At 37.3% G+C, this 15,095-nt stretch overlaps 2 protein-coding genes across 2 annotated transcripts; both read right to left on the reverse strand.

The window, feature by feature from the left end:
• Positions 1 to 523: 523 nt before the first annotated feature.
• On the reverse strand, positions 524 to 2,072 carry LOC149499913 (uncharacterized). Its single transcript, XM_089738021.1, has one exon. It carries the CDS (start codon positions 2,055 to 2,057, stop codon positions 924 to 926), a length of 1,134 nt encoding a protein of 377 aa, XP_089594147.1. The 5' UTR covers positions 2,058 to 2,072; the 3' UTR covers positions 524 to 923.
• A 10,186-nt stretch (positions 2,073 to 12,258) lies between these two features.
• LOC149499914 (uncharacterized) lies at positions 12,259 to 14,991 on the reverse strand. Its single transcript, XM_089738083.1, has one exon. The coding sequence runs from the start codon at positions 14,311 to 14,313 to the stop codon at positions 13,252 to 13,254; it is 1,062 nt and encodes a 353-aa protein (XP_089594209.1). The 5' UTR covers positions 14,314 to 14,991; the 3' UTR covers positions 12,259 to 13,251.
• Between the last annotated feature and the right edge of the window lie 104 nt (positions 14,992 to 15,095).

Consider the following 15,095-nt stretch of genomic DNA (forward strand, 5'->3'; position numbering starts at 1 on the left):
AGGGATCGACCAAAATACAGAATTAATGTCTAGCGTTGAAAAAAAATTGCAATTCCTGGTCTTTAAAATTAGATCTTCAATTAAGGGAAATGGTTGAGCTTGAGGTACTACTATTTTATTTAACTCTCTAAAATCTATACATAACCTAGATCTTTTATTTTCTTCTTTTTTAAATGCTAATGTTACAGGTGCAGCGAAAGGACTGTAGGATTCTTCTATCAGCTTATTATCTAGTAATTTTGCTATTTGTGTTTCTATCTCTTTTTTATCTTCTATAGTGCACCTGTAGGGCCTCTTGCTACAATATCTATCCATTACTAAGTCGATTCTCGCTTCATACCCGTTAACAGTACCAACGTCGTATTTATCTTTCGCAAAAACTGATTTATATTTATCAACCAGTGTATTTATTTCCGATCTTTGATATCGATCAAGATGATTTAATTTAATTTTAAAATTTTCTTCTTTTACATGTTCATTAAAATTTATTTTGTGTTCTTTTGTCCAATTATTGCTATCTTTATTATTTATTTCAATGTTTGCCTTTTCATGAGTTGTATTTTCTTCTGTTTTATTATTTAGGTAAAATTTCTGTGTTATTTGTAGATCTTCATTTTGTATTAGTTTAAAATCTTTTATTAAGTCTAATCCAATTAGAAAATCATATTTGAAGTTTGGTTCATCAATTATGTATACATCAGCATTTTTTTCCAATTCAAAGATTTTTATTTTTAAGGTTGTCAAACCACTTGTTTTTTTAACACCATTAATTGTTACTAAATCTGCTTCATTCAAACTGTTTCCTTTTCCTTTTAACTTTAGTATTTTTGAATTAATTAGAGAAACATTTGAACCAGAATCATAAACCCCATATATTTCTAGTTTATCATTCAATAGTAGTTTGACATTAATTAATGGTGTTACTATTCGTTTTTTTGATTAGTTTCGTTTAACTCTGCTTCTATCACCGAATTGTTTACATGCTTAATGAAATTTTTCTTTAGTTTTTCATCTTCCTTGGCTCTAAACCAACACGTGGACTCAGGGTGATAACGAGAACCTTTATTCAACTTTTCACAAATCTTGCATACATATTTTTCTTCATTTCTATTATTAGTTCTCATATTTTCATTTTTCATTATAGGCATATAGCTTTTTTTATTTACCAAATGTTCATACTTACTCACTTCATTAAACAAATCCACTGTATCTTTTAATGTTTCTCTATTAATCCTATTTAGTATGAATTCTGGTAAACCAGCTGCTACTAGATCCACTAGTGTATCTGTGTCAATTGTTCTTCTCATATCCAATAACAGTTTTTCTTTTCTCATGGCGTAATCCAATAATGAACCATCCTTATATTTAAAGAATAGTGCGTATCTAACTGGGTTCCAGCCTTTGTTTGCAAAAGATTCACAGAATTTGTTTTTCCAAGTTGACCATTCCGAATTCATTGTCAATTTTATTACCATTGAACTATACCAGTCCACACAAGCCTTATCCATAAACAATCTAAGTATTTCAATTTTCTTTTCATCCTCTGTTACATCAAAGCGTTTACATTCACTCTCAAAAATATCAATCCATTGGTTAGCATTAGAATGTTTACTTGTAAATTTTTCAATTACAAACTTTTCTGCAATTTTTGTCAAGTTTTGTTCTTTAACTTCCTGTGTATTTTGTACAAATTTCTCAAACAATTTTTCCAGCGTACCGGTTTCTGTTTGATATGCAACAGAATTTTTTTCTTGGTTTATTTCTTCTAAATATTGATTCTCAAATTGTAAATTATCGTCTTCATCTATGTATATTTTATTGAGTTCATCTGTCATTGTAATCCAAACCCTTCTGACCTGGTATCGTTTTTTCAAACTATTTTTCACCTTATTGTAAGCGGCTGTTTTCAATATTTCCTTATGATAACTAATTGCTTGTAGCTCTTCAGGTATTGAATAGACTTTATTATCACTTGTGGTTATTGAGGTAAGCGAAAGAATATTTGATTTTCCATCACTTCCAGGCAATAGTGTAAATTCAAAACGTAGTTTATCCATCTTTGATTATAGTTTATAAACAAAAATGTCGTTTTATAAGATTATTAGGTATGTTGTTTTATTTATATGTATTATATGTTTATTAAAATAAAACTTCAATGTGTTGCTTGTTATTTCGGACAAAGAAACGACATTTAAAGTTTATTTATAATCTAGTTAGAAATTATTTTTCATAAAATTTTATACAATGACATAATATTTATCTGTCAAGGCTTCTCCACTTTACAGCACATGCGCGGACGTTCCGGCACATGTCGACAGCGCATGCGTGACATAATTAAAATTAAAGAAAGGAATAACTTTCTTTACAAATATTTAGAGACTTATTTTTGGGTCCATATAATAATATTATAGACCACACCAGAAACTAAGCCAGTAACTAATCTAGGATCTGTTAAGTGTATCATACCTTTACGGGGTCTGTGGTGTCTACAGACTGGATTGTGTCTGCGGGCTTCTCATACGTGGGACCAATTAAGAAACACGCACCGGTCAGAGTTAAAGAGCACCAACGAAAAGAATATTCGGGTAAAAGAGTCTGCAGTTTGTCGACAAGCTCTGGATGGAAGGGCCAGATACTCGTTGAAGGATTTTCGCTCGGTATTTCCTTCAGCTAAAACGTACTCAAAAAATCTCCACATTGATAAAATCTGAAGCCAAGCGCAGTGAGGCCGGTGGTACTCCCGTGTGTAGTCCGAAGGTGACCCGACTGTCCCGAATACGCGCAGCATCCTAAATCGCGCCCAGCACCCGTCTCAGCTCCCACCGACTACATCCATCTATACGATCTAATAGTTCTTAGCGCAAACAACTTTGTTCACCACGAAACCGGTCAGTTGGGACGGAATACCCGCTTGGGGCATTCATATTCAATCCTCTCTTGGAGTAAGATGCACTTAGCGCACGTGATTAGTCAAGACTTCATCGTTTGTGTCTTTGAATAAACAATTAATCATTTTATAACAGATTTATTAAATATCTCTTAGTTTTTATACATTGGTTGCTGAACGAACTGGTGACCCTTGTAGTGTTATGGTACTTTTTTTTATTGCTTAGATGGGTGTACGAGCTCACAGCCCACCTGGTGTTAGGTGGTTACTGGAGCTCATAGACATCTACAACATAAATGCGCCACCCACCTTGAGATATAAGTTCTAAGGTCTCAGTATAGTTACAACGGCTGCCCTACCCTTCAAACCGAAACACATTACTGCTTCACGGCAGAAATAGGCAGAGTGGTGGTACCTACCCGTGCGGACTCACAAGAGATCCTACCTCTAGTCGGGTATGTTATTATAATGGCTAACGGAACTCACAGGTATCACAATGTGAAAGCCAGTTCCCACGAGATCTCAATTGGATTGTGTATGTAACCTTTAAATCCTTTTAGGCCGTGTTCGTCAAGATCACGAGATCTGGTATCAGATCAGATCACTTTCGCACCACGCTGGCTACTCCGGTATAATACAGCATTATGGGCGGTGGCTATGACCATCAGATATGAATTTAACTTAATGTTTAGGTATAGGACTAAAGAGTGCTAAATTTCATTAAAAACTACACGAATGGTTTCTGTCGGTTAATGTAGTAAAAAAAACCTATATAAAACGTACCATACTCTTTACAGCATTTATGCCGTCATGATGATCGGTCGAGTGGTCAAGAAGTGATAACGTAAGAAAAAAACAAACAAACTGCCTCTTGCATTTTTAATATTCATGTGGATTCTTTAAAAGCGTACTAAAAACCCTGCTCCTAAGATGTGTCTTGATGTTACTGGAGTACGCCATACGAAGCTTCAGGAAAACGTTTTCAAAAGATAAAGTCAGCAATACGAGTACCCAGACACGATTCTAGGAGTTTCTATAACAAGCATGCAGTAACTTTGAAACCAACAACTTTTTTACAATTATGTTAGGAACGAGAAGGGTATTTCGGTGTAGGGTGACCAGAAGCGACATTAAATATATTTATTCTTTCATTTATTTACAGTTTTTCGAAGAAGCTACTCCTGTTTGCTTAATCCGAATCCAGAGCCCCGTCGTAGCCTAGGGCTCCTGAAACCAGCACGAGGGGGTTGTGGAACACATGCCGCGACCGCGCGACGCCCTGATGTATTTTATTAATAGATTATTAGCTTACCACTAACCACGAACCAATGACCTCGTCATATCGCGCCTTAGGATAGGAGGTTTTAGAGTGTGGATGTGGTAGGGATATTAGGGGATGATGAAATACTACGTGACAGCGCGGCCGACCCGCGAATCGATCTTGCCAAACGAGAAGTGACAAATGTCAAGTCACGAATGCCTCGTCAATTCGCATCCAGTGTAGCCGTGATAAAAAACTCAAAACCCACAGATTGGTTTCGAACACTGTTAGTAAAATAACAAGTGGCTAGTGGTTCCGGACGTACTTAATATATTAAATTTGGCATTTGATGAATTAGACTTCACTATAGTTGCGTCACTGTTTTATCACAATATAGTGAATCAAAATAATGTTCGAATGGAGGCAGCGAATCCACCTTGTCATTACTGTCAAGAGCCTTAACATATCATAGCACGGAGACTAGCTTGAAGTCTCAATAAAATTAGACTGTACAAGATAACGCGACAACGACAGTAACGAAGTCAAGAAGATGCTTTTACTCATCACTCCAAAACTTGTATTCAATAGAATTCTTGGAATTATAATATTATTAAAGTAATTATTTAATAATATTAATAAATTATAATTTACTTTATTAATTATTATTAATAAAGTAATGGTATTTGGTATTTGCCAGTTTCCTTGCTTTTTTCGGTAAACACTGCTGCACTAATATAACTTACTCGGAGCTGCTATTAAAATAGCTAATACATCTTTAAACAGTATTGTCACCCTACGTCACCCACGGAAATGGCCGAACGCGATGCATTTTTCCGCTAAAACCCCGCCATTTTACGTCGACCGTGTCTTTTAACTGTCTCTAACATCACTATATACGGCTTGCGCTTTGTATCTTCACACTATCTCTAAATCAAAGTAAATTCAACCCTATAATTTAGATTTAAAGTTGTAACTTTAACATTGGCATGTTTGTTTTTTTATCATTTTGAACTGAACTGTTTTCTTGTGTTTCGAGCTGAATGCTACGAGCCAATATCAGCCTTAAGAACACAGTGACATTATGTATACAACATATTAGGAATGTATATACCAGATGTTTTCTTTTTAGATTTAGTAACTTATTTTATACAACATCGACATAGTTCAAATCGCGACCTTTTGCCTTAGTTTTGCCTACCTAGCCCATAGACTCGAGGAGCTTCGCATTGGTTGGCGTGCGAGCTCGTGGGGCTCATCCTGAAGAGATTAGCTAACATCTGCCCTAGCAAAAGCAAGACGTACTGAGAGGAGCCGGCGAAAAACTCAGTGAATACGCGGCCTGAGCAGAGCATGGCCTTGTGCTCTATTTTTAAATGTTCATTGTGAAGCTCTCACGCCGACTGTCGTCATTTCAGGACAGGTAAGCATTAATTTCAGTGTCGCTGGAGCCGCGGTTCACGTGAGGACTGGCTCACCCAGGCCGCAACCCAGTGTGGTCGCAAAGTACAACCATTTAAGGTTTAAGCTCAGGATTATCTCCCCCACTGGTAATAAAAACTTGTTTTTCAACTCACCTCCTACAATATAAAGGGCAATTATGAAAAATTTACAACTTTGATAACAGATTTTTTTTTGTTCCGAACAAAATAATGAATAATAGAGGATCCCGTTCCGCGGCAATTAGCCGGCGCCTAATTACTTTGTTTTTGTCGAGAATTTTATGTAAAAATAAGTATGAATTTTTTTTTTGTTCTGAAAAATTTGTAATTAAGTTACAACAATGTTTCTAAGTTGAACCGATGGGTCGATGTTCATCGTCAACCGTCCATCGGGCAGCTTCGACGCTCATTAAATCGCACAGGCTGGTTCTGACAAATTATTGGAACGAAGTTCCTTATGGGACGATGTGGGGCGGTACCCTAACCGGGAAAAAACGTCCGTAACGTAAGATTTTTATTATTTATGTATAGTCTTAGTATGATGGCTATACAGTGTCTAAAGTATAGTCTACGTGATGTCGGTTATTATTATTATTCATATAAATAGCTGTTTCTTTGTATATTATTATTATATGTTTTTTATAAATCTTTGTAAATAAAATAATGTTGATAACTTTGTAAAGTAGTTTTATTTTATTTTTATCAATAAAAAAATCATAATAAAAAATGTATACCCGAATAATTATTTTCTTTTTACCTCGAATAGAACTTAAAATGAATATTTTTATAAAAAGGAACTTCGTTCCTATCCGGTATCCCACGACATTACGGATCTTTTTTTTAAACTATTACCGGTCATTACGTTCTGTTATGAGCCACAGGATATTTAGCTTTTTAAAAAAAAATACTTTATATGATTTTCGACGACCGTCTTGGATGAGGAGATGAAGGAGACTGACTCACTGACGTGAGCCCGATATAGGTGTATTATGAAGAGTGTTGAGGTAGCGGGACAGAGTGCATAGTTAGCAAGAAGGAGTGCAACGGGAAGGGTATAACACCTCCCGGGGGTAGACTAAACATCGGGGTTACTTCCGCGATGTTTGGGAAAGAAAGTTATACATTTGTTCTGATAGTGGGAGCCGGAGTGTTTTCCGGTTGAGGGTTGTGCGTCCGGATTTTCAGTGGAGTAACGGGTTCAGTGGTTTCAGTTTGGTTCGTGGTAGGAGGGTTTGAGGTTGGACGGTGGAATGTGGGAAAACGATGGATAAGACGGTTGTGCGATTTAATTATAGAAACACACTTGATAATACAGAATAGAAAAACAATAATAGAAATTAAACTAATTACGATAGAGTAAGGAGTCTCGTATTTTATGATAGGATGGTCTGCCAGGATTTCGTCAGCTTTGACTGACATTGAATTTAATTTGGACCAAGTTTCAGCGGTAAAGAAGTCTAAATCAACGTTTTGCAGTTTTAACGGAGGCTCGTTACTCATTACATTTGTAAACTTATCTAAATTACAGCAAGAGTCATTAATTATATTAAAATCTGAGTGGCTTACAGAAACATTTATCTTTACTGGGGTAGACTTAGGTATTAGTTTTGTGCCTTTACAGAAGGCTATACAATTTTCTGGGATTCTCAGGATACCCGTACCAATTATGTTCAGGTCTATTATTTTCTGATCACGACACTCGACGTAGAGTTTATTGGTTTTGGATTGTACAAAAATCCAAGCGTTATTTTTAAGTGATTTCCATAGGTCTAATTGTCCATGGATAAAGTCTGTTTTACACTGCACTGGTAAAGTGTTTACTATATTTGACAATAGTTCACTTTCGCAACTTGGGTTTGCACTAGTCGGGAACACTGTTGTAATATCACAAATGTATTCATGCGAGTTGATTACGATGCATTCCTTCGGTGAGTCTAAATTACAGTATTCTGTTTTGTCCATGGTCATTGCTATATATTTGTTTGAAGGTATAATATAACTGAACGAGTTAGGTTTAATACTGTCGTGTGGAGTAGGTAGTGCTATAACGTGATACAAATTGTATTCCGTAGGGGATACGAGGGGTAATCTTAATATAAAATTAACTTTATTACTAGAACTATAACATATTAAACTAGATGAATTCATTAAACTATACATATTGCTTAAAGTTAAATGTGTAGGTAGCCTAAGGTTGGCAGGTATATGTCTAAAGTTATTGACAATTTCTTGGTATAGTTGTTCGGGCGACAATACGGCTGGATGTAGGATGTTTTGACTGCAAAACATTATCGCGTTGGTTAAGTCTTCTAATCGGAATGATAAAGCTAATAGGGATGCCTCTAAACTATTTCCTATCGAATTGATATCTGATTTTATTGAAAGTTCGTGTGAGATAGCTGAGATGTTTTTTAGTTGTGCGGAGAAATTGTCAATAGCTTGGTTAAGGTTAGCTTCATTAATTTTTATTTTGTAAATTGTTTCATTGAATTTTGACAGAGTGGTCGAAGTGATTAAAATATTTTCTTTCATTAATGTAGCTAGCCTTTTTTCATTATTTTGCATATTTTGTATAGCCTCATTATATCTAATACCATCATTTTCGTCCAGAGTGCCGAAAATAGTTTTGGAGAGAGAGCCAATGCCACTTATCCACGCCCCTCGTTTAAATCGCTTTTCTGTTAAGTGAGCTGTGGCTGAATACTCTGAGACGATGTCGTTGTATCTTACTGTTAGTGGTTCTAGTAAATTGTAACATTCTAGATTACTTTGCATTTTAATTTGCATTTGATTACATATAAATCTAAGGGTGCCCATGACTGAATTTAAATTCTGGATATGCGGCTTAATATAAGAGTATCTATAAATGTAACTATATCTAAGTGGCTTGTACGAATTCTGAGTTCGCCGATTGGATCAAAATATATACCGGAACTCTTGTTAATTTGTTCAACAAATTCCGCGTTAGCCGTAGCCGATATGCTGCAAGAGAGAGACTTGTGTAAATTCTTTTGTCGTAAATTAATAATATATAGGATATGTAAAGATGTAAATATGGATTTTGTAAATATGTTTTGTATAATAAAAAGATTTTGTATAATAATAATACCTATAACTAGTTTCCTTAACTAATAAAATAATGATTATAATAATGGTAGAAATAACTTGTTAGGAGGTTATATTCTCTCGCACGTCAGCGAGTTTAATTTCATCGAAATGATGTTTCACGTGGCGCCTATTGATGAGTAGTGTTACCGTATGGTTTCCATGTACTTTAATTACTTTATAAGGCCCTTTCCACATGGGCGATAGTGCTTTGCGTAAGCGGAGATGATTTTTTAGGAAAACTTGATCGCCGACTTTGTAAGTCACAGGGCGAGTACGTGTGTCATAGTAATTTTTTGAATTGATTTTGGATTTGTGAATATACTCAATTGCTATATCTCGTGCGTGTTTCAAGCGGTGTTGGAGTAGTTTGACATAGTCTGGGTAAGTGGTATCGGAGTTATCGTCATATACAGAGTCTGGTATACGAGGTTTGTGTCCGAATAGTAATTCGAATGGTGAGTAGTGTGTTGTAGAATGGACTGCTGTGTTATATGCTAGCATTGACGTGTATACGTATTTCGGCCAATTGTTTTGGTTTTCGTTCACGTAAGATTTTAGATACTCTTTGAGAGTGGAGTGTGACCTTTCTAAGGCACCTTGGGTCTGCGGATGGTATGGCGATGACCATAACTGCTTGATTTTTAAAAATTCACATGTCTTTTTAAAGAGCTCGGCTGTGAAGTTCGTCCCTTGATCGGTCAGGATATGTTTAGGGATGCCGAACAACGAGATGAAGTGTAGGAGACATTCACTCGTTTCTTCCGCAGTGTTACTGCGAAGAGGATATGCTAGAGAGAATTTAGTAAGGTCGTCCTGCATGGTTAGTATGTATTTAAGTTTAGCAGTGCCGGATTCGGGTAAGGGACCTACTATATCGAGAGCTAGTCGCTCGAACGGAGATGTGGATGTGGAAGTTATTACCATGGGAGCTCGATTTATTTGTCGTAGTGCTTTGTTGGTTTGACAAGATGGGCATTGCTTAATATAGTTCTCAATGTCACTACGCATGTTTTTCCAGGAGAATCTTTCTTTGATGCGGCTAAACATTCTTGCGGATCCTAAATGTCCAGCAATAGGGATATCATGGTTTTCTTTGAGTATTTTGGGTATTTCGCTAAGAGATGGGTATATTATGTTATTGTGGTATATGTGTATTTTGATATTAGTACCATCGAAGAGATAAGCTAGCATATTATAAATTTTGATAAAGGAATGTCTATCGAATGGATTCCTAAAGTCGGAAATGCTAATTTCGTAGATTGTAGAATAGGACATCATTATTTCGTCATACTTTAGACTTTTGAATATGTCAGGATAAGAATTATCATCGAAGTGATGTACTTTAGTGAACAGGAAGAGGTAGGTTTTATTTTCAATAGTAAGAGGGGAAACAGTATGTAGGGATCTTTCTTTCTTTAGGAATTCGTCGCGTTGTGGGTTAGGACAGTTGTTAATGATGTCTTGGATATAGGGTAAGGATTCGTCCATATCTATAGACGTAGGTATTATTATTAATTTTTGAGAACATTTTAGTAAGTCTTCGTTGTGTTCTAGGATAATTGTATCATGCGTCTTAGTAGGGGATTTTAGGAATTTATTGTAATTGTCGTCGGGTAATGGTGATGTATCGGGGACGACAGGACAATTAGCATTGTCGGAAATGGGAGACAACGGAGTTTTAGGATTTGGTTTTGATACGAGTGGGACAGGATCGACGCGATCGGGTGACTTTTCAGGAATCGGAGGTGCTGGATTTATGGGTGCTGGAGTGGATTCTTGTATAGGATCTTGATGATTTGGAGATTCTGGGAAGGTTAGAGGTTCTGATTCATTCATGGGATCTAGGAAACTAAAGTCGAAGTCTACATCATTCAATGGGCTAAAGTCAGTTCTAATAAGTTCGTCAAGTGTTGCTTGAGGAATTTCGAGCGGTGATGAGTTAGGTGAGGATATAGTAGTAGGGTTTTGATTGGATTCGGCGTTATGACTTTGATTACTTTCAGCAATGGGATCTTCGTTAGATTCTACAATAGGATTTGGATTTAGATCATCTTTATTCGTAGGATATACGGGATTTACAGGATACCTTGAGAGTGCATCTGCTGCGGAGTTTAATTTGCCTTTACGATATACGATTTCGTATTCGTACTCTTCTAATTTTAGCCTCCAGCGTTGGAGTTTACTGCCGGGGTCTTTGTGGTTAAACAGCCATTTTAATGGTCTGTGATCGGTTACGATTTGGAATTTATTTCCGTAGAGATAAGGACGGAAGGTTTTACATCCATAGAGTATGGCTAATAATTCTTTCTCTGTTGTACTATAGTTGCATTCGCTTTTGTTTAAGGTGCGAGACGCAAAAGCTACTGGTCGGTCTTTGCCGATTTGTCCCTGAGAGAGGACAGCACCCACAGCATAATTCGAAGCATCACAAGTGAGGATGAACGGTTTTGTGAAGTCAGGGTAGATTAGTAGTGGAGCGGATGTTAATTTTCTTTTTAAGATTTCGAAGGCAAGCTGATGTTGGTTTTCCCAAATGAACGCAGTGTCTTTCTTCAAGAGGTTAGTAAGAGGTTTAGCAGTTTGGGAAAATTCTGGGATAAATCGTCTGTAGTACGAAACTAGACCGAGAAAGGATTTTATGTCTTTTGGTGATTTAGGAACTGGATATTCTGTAACGGCTTTTATTTTGTCTGGGTTCGGCTTTACTCCTTGTTCGGTTATAACATGGCCTAGGTAACACACTTCACGTCTAAGGAATTCGCACTTATCTGGCTGCAACTTTAGGTTGAATTGACGGATTCTTTGGAAAATAGAAGTTAGATTGAGGATATGGGATTTGATGTCATAGGAATAGCAGACAATGTCATCTAAGTATACAAAGCATCTTGTACCTTGGAGTCCCGATAAGGCGGAGTTCATGAGCCTCTGGAATGTGCTCGGCGCGTTCTTTAATCCAAATGGCATTCTTAAGAATTGGAAATGTCCTTCGGGCACATTGAAGGCTGTTTTGACTTTGTCGGCTTCGTTTAACTTGATTTGATGAAATCCTGAGGCTAAGTCCAAAGTGGAAAAGTATTTACTATTTCCAAGTTGATCGAGAATTTCTGTTATTTGTGGAATAGGATATGTGTCGCCTATGGTTACGTCATTGAGCCTGCGATAGTCGATAACCACTCGCCATTTTTGGGTGTTGGATGCATCAAGTTTCTTTGGGACGACCCAAATAGGCGATGACCAGGGGGAATCGGAAGGCTCTATTATGTTTTGTTCCAGCATTTTATCGATTTGATTTTTGACTTCTGCTTTATGCACTTCTGGAAATCTATAAGTTTTGGTGTGTATTGGTATGTCGGATGTTGTTTTGATTTCATGTTTAAGGGCATTAGTGCAGGAAAGATGTTCACCAGGAAGATGGAAAATGTCGGAGAAATCAGAACATAATTGTAAAAGAGCTTGAGCTTCTTCAGCATTAAGATGAGAGATACGTAATTGTTTAAATACTTCCTCAGTACGTTTAAGGCTGTTGGTTGAGATGTTCGTATGAATTACAGGATTATTTTGGAATTCTAAAGGATCTATAGGTTGTAATTTTAAACTTAGATTCGAGTTCACGACAATAGGTTCTTCGGAAGTGTTTACGACGGATAAATTGACTCTGTTATTTTGTTTAACTCGTACTATACAATTTGCAATTATCAAGCTGTCTGAGAGTTTTTGGTCTAGAATCATTCCTTCTTTTAAATTAGGATTGGTAATGGAGCATTCAATTACAGTTTCGGTTCTTGCTGGAATTATATACGCTGGATCATTAAAATGTAATTTGAGAGATAGCTTCCCAATATGGAGTAAGTCGTTGGTATAATTTATATTACAGCTATACGCATTAAGTAAATCGGACCCTATAATGCCGTCGTAAGGTAGATGTATTTTATCGACGACGTGGAACTTATGTGTTATTTTTTTTTGCTTATCGACGTATATTTTTAATTGGAAGTGACCCTTTGTGTTAATGGGTTCATCTTCAGAATCTATTCCTTTTAATTTAATCATTTCTGATTCTAATTTAGGATGCTTTTCGATGCACGAGTATTTAATTAGGCTGACAGACGATCCTGAGTCGACTAATAAAGAAAGTGGAATGTTCGATACAGAGGATTCGACTAGGACATGAGGTAGAAGGGTTTTGGCTGGGTTACTCGTTATTTCAAATACATTGGGCTTAGGAGGGTTAGGATTAGTATTCTTAGATAAATTGGATTTTGTATTTGTGTTTTTATTAGTGCTTAAGGATTCAATGGATTTAGGCGACTTCGTTTCTCTGAATGGTCGCTCGGATACAGTGGATACAGTATTTTTTGGCAATCCTACTTCTTTGAGTGGTTGCATGGATACAGTGGATTTGGATGGACAATCATGTAGCGATGTCCTTTCGATGTTTAGATTCTTTTTTAAAATTGAGGCGTAACTTCCATGTAGCGGTGTTGCCTTGGATATAGGATTAGATCTGATGCCGGTTTTTATTCTACTTTGTCCCGTACGACATCGGGGCGAGACGATTACTCGTTTTTTGGATGATCGTTGTCGACCGTATCATAGCCTTCAGCTTGATCGGCTTGTTCTACGTAATTTACCCTTTGGGCGACACCGGTTTGGTTTTGGTTAAATTTGAACTTGTTGTTGTTGAACTCGCGTTTGCGGCATTGTTCCAAGGTGTGCCCTGGTGTTTTGCAATATCTACAAAATATGGTATTAGAATCATAGCTATTCGCGGGTCTAGTTGTATAATTGTTTGGTCTAGGATAATAGTTGTTAGTAGGGAATTGGCGGTTCACATCTCTACGAAAGGGTTGGGCAAAAGCTGGTCTTGCGATGTTTGGTCTGGAAGTTGGCCGACTCTCTTGACGATAACCGGAGGGGTTTTGTTTAAATAGGAATTGTTGGATTTTTTCCTCCGATATAGCTATGTTCACCGCTTCATTCAGGGTTTTAGGAGATTTACAACGAATGATGTTAGAGATGCGAGGAATAAGTCCCATTTGGAACTGATGGAGGGCTAATTCTTCCATGGCGGCTGTCCGCCCTACCATTTCCTTACTTTTGTGACCATGAGAGATAGATATCTCGGTTAATAGCTGGGACAAACACGTCTCTATCCTAAGAGCATATTGGCTAACGTTTTCGTTTGTTTGTTGTTTACATTCTTGTAGATCTGTCAATAGGTGAGCATAATGCTTCCTCTCGCTGAACTGGACCTTAAGAAAGTCTTTGAGTTGATGCCAATTAGCGAACTCTTTAATGGAACAAGCGGTTTCCGCTTTGTCCTGTAATTGGCAAAGTATGTACTTAAACAGTATATCTTTTTGTACGTCAGACGCTAGCTCGTAAGCGTTGTTACAGTTCACAAGAAATGAGTTTAGCGTTTCTCTACAGCCATTGTATGGTTTTATAAATTTCAGCAAAGTTGAGAGATCGATTTCGGGCTTTTGAATCATCACAGCTCTCTTTTTCGCGACAGACCACGTTTGTGGGGGAAGAAGATGGCCTTGGCCCTCCTCCTCGGTGTCTGTTACCGCGAAATCGGTTTTTTCGTATTTTGGACTCTGAGACCTTTCCGCCATTTTCTTATACGATACAATTACAAATTCTTATAAAATTAACTGGTGAACACGGTTATTAAACGAAAATAGAATACAAAAGTTTGAACTGGTGTCTAATATAGCAATGACCAAAACAATTTAATAAATTGATAAAGAGCTCACAGGAATGCAGACAGCACGATAAGGGCGTTCATTCTCGGAACTCGGCGATGAGGCGATCCGTGAGTTGCGTTTCTGTGTTTCGTCGGATACCGGTCGCGGCACGCAGGAGCAGTTATCCGTGACAGTGGGTATGATACTGTGATGCCGGCTACAGCATTCAAGTAGAATGCGCAGCAGTGGGCTTTCAGCGGTCGACGAGCACAACACAAATGCACCAATTATTAGTAAAAACGGTGGAATTCACGATCACAAGTATTAATTCTATGATTCACTGAATTTTAGAGTTCACTGGATATTGAGACGTACCAGGGACTTTTCAAAATCCCTTTACGCTGCCACCAAAATGTTATGAGCCACAGGATATTTAGCTTTTTAAAAAAAAATACTTTATATGATTTTGGACGACCGTCTTGGATGAGGAGATGAAGGAGACTGACTCACTGACGTGAGCCCGATATAGGTGTATTATGAAGAGTGTTGAGGTAGCGGGACAGAGTGCATAGTTAGCAAGAAGGAGTGCAACGGGAAGGGTATAACAGTTCGTCGAACGTGGTAGCGGCGCGGGATGAGTGGTGACACATCATCAGGCACACCGCCACTCCTCAAGTGACGGCCAGCACCACTCTATCAAGAGGTTACCA

This window comes from Bombyx mandarina, chromosome 24 (assembly GCF_030267445.1).
Source record: "Bombyx mandarina strain Sakado chromosome 24, ASM3026744v2".
Classification (NCBI taxonomy): domain Eukaryota; kingdom Metazoa; phylum Arthropoda; class Insecta; order Lepidoptera; family Bombycidae; genus Bombyx; species Bombyx mandarina.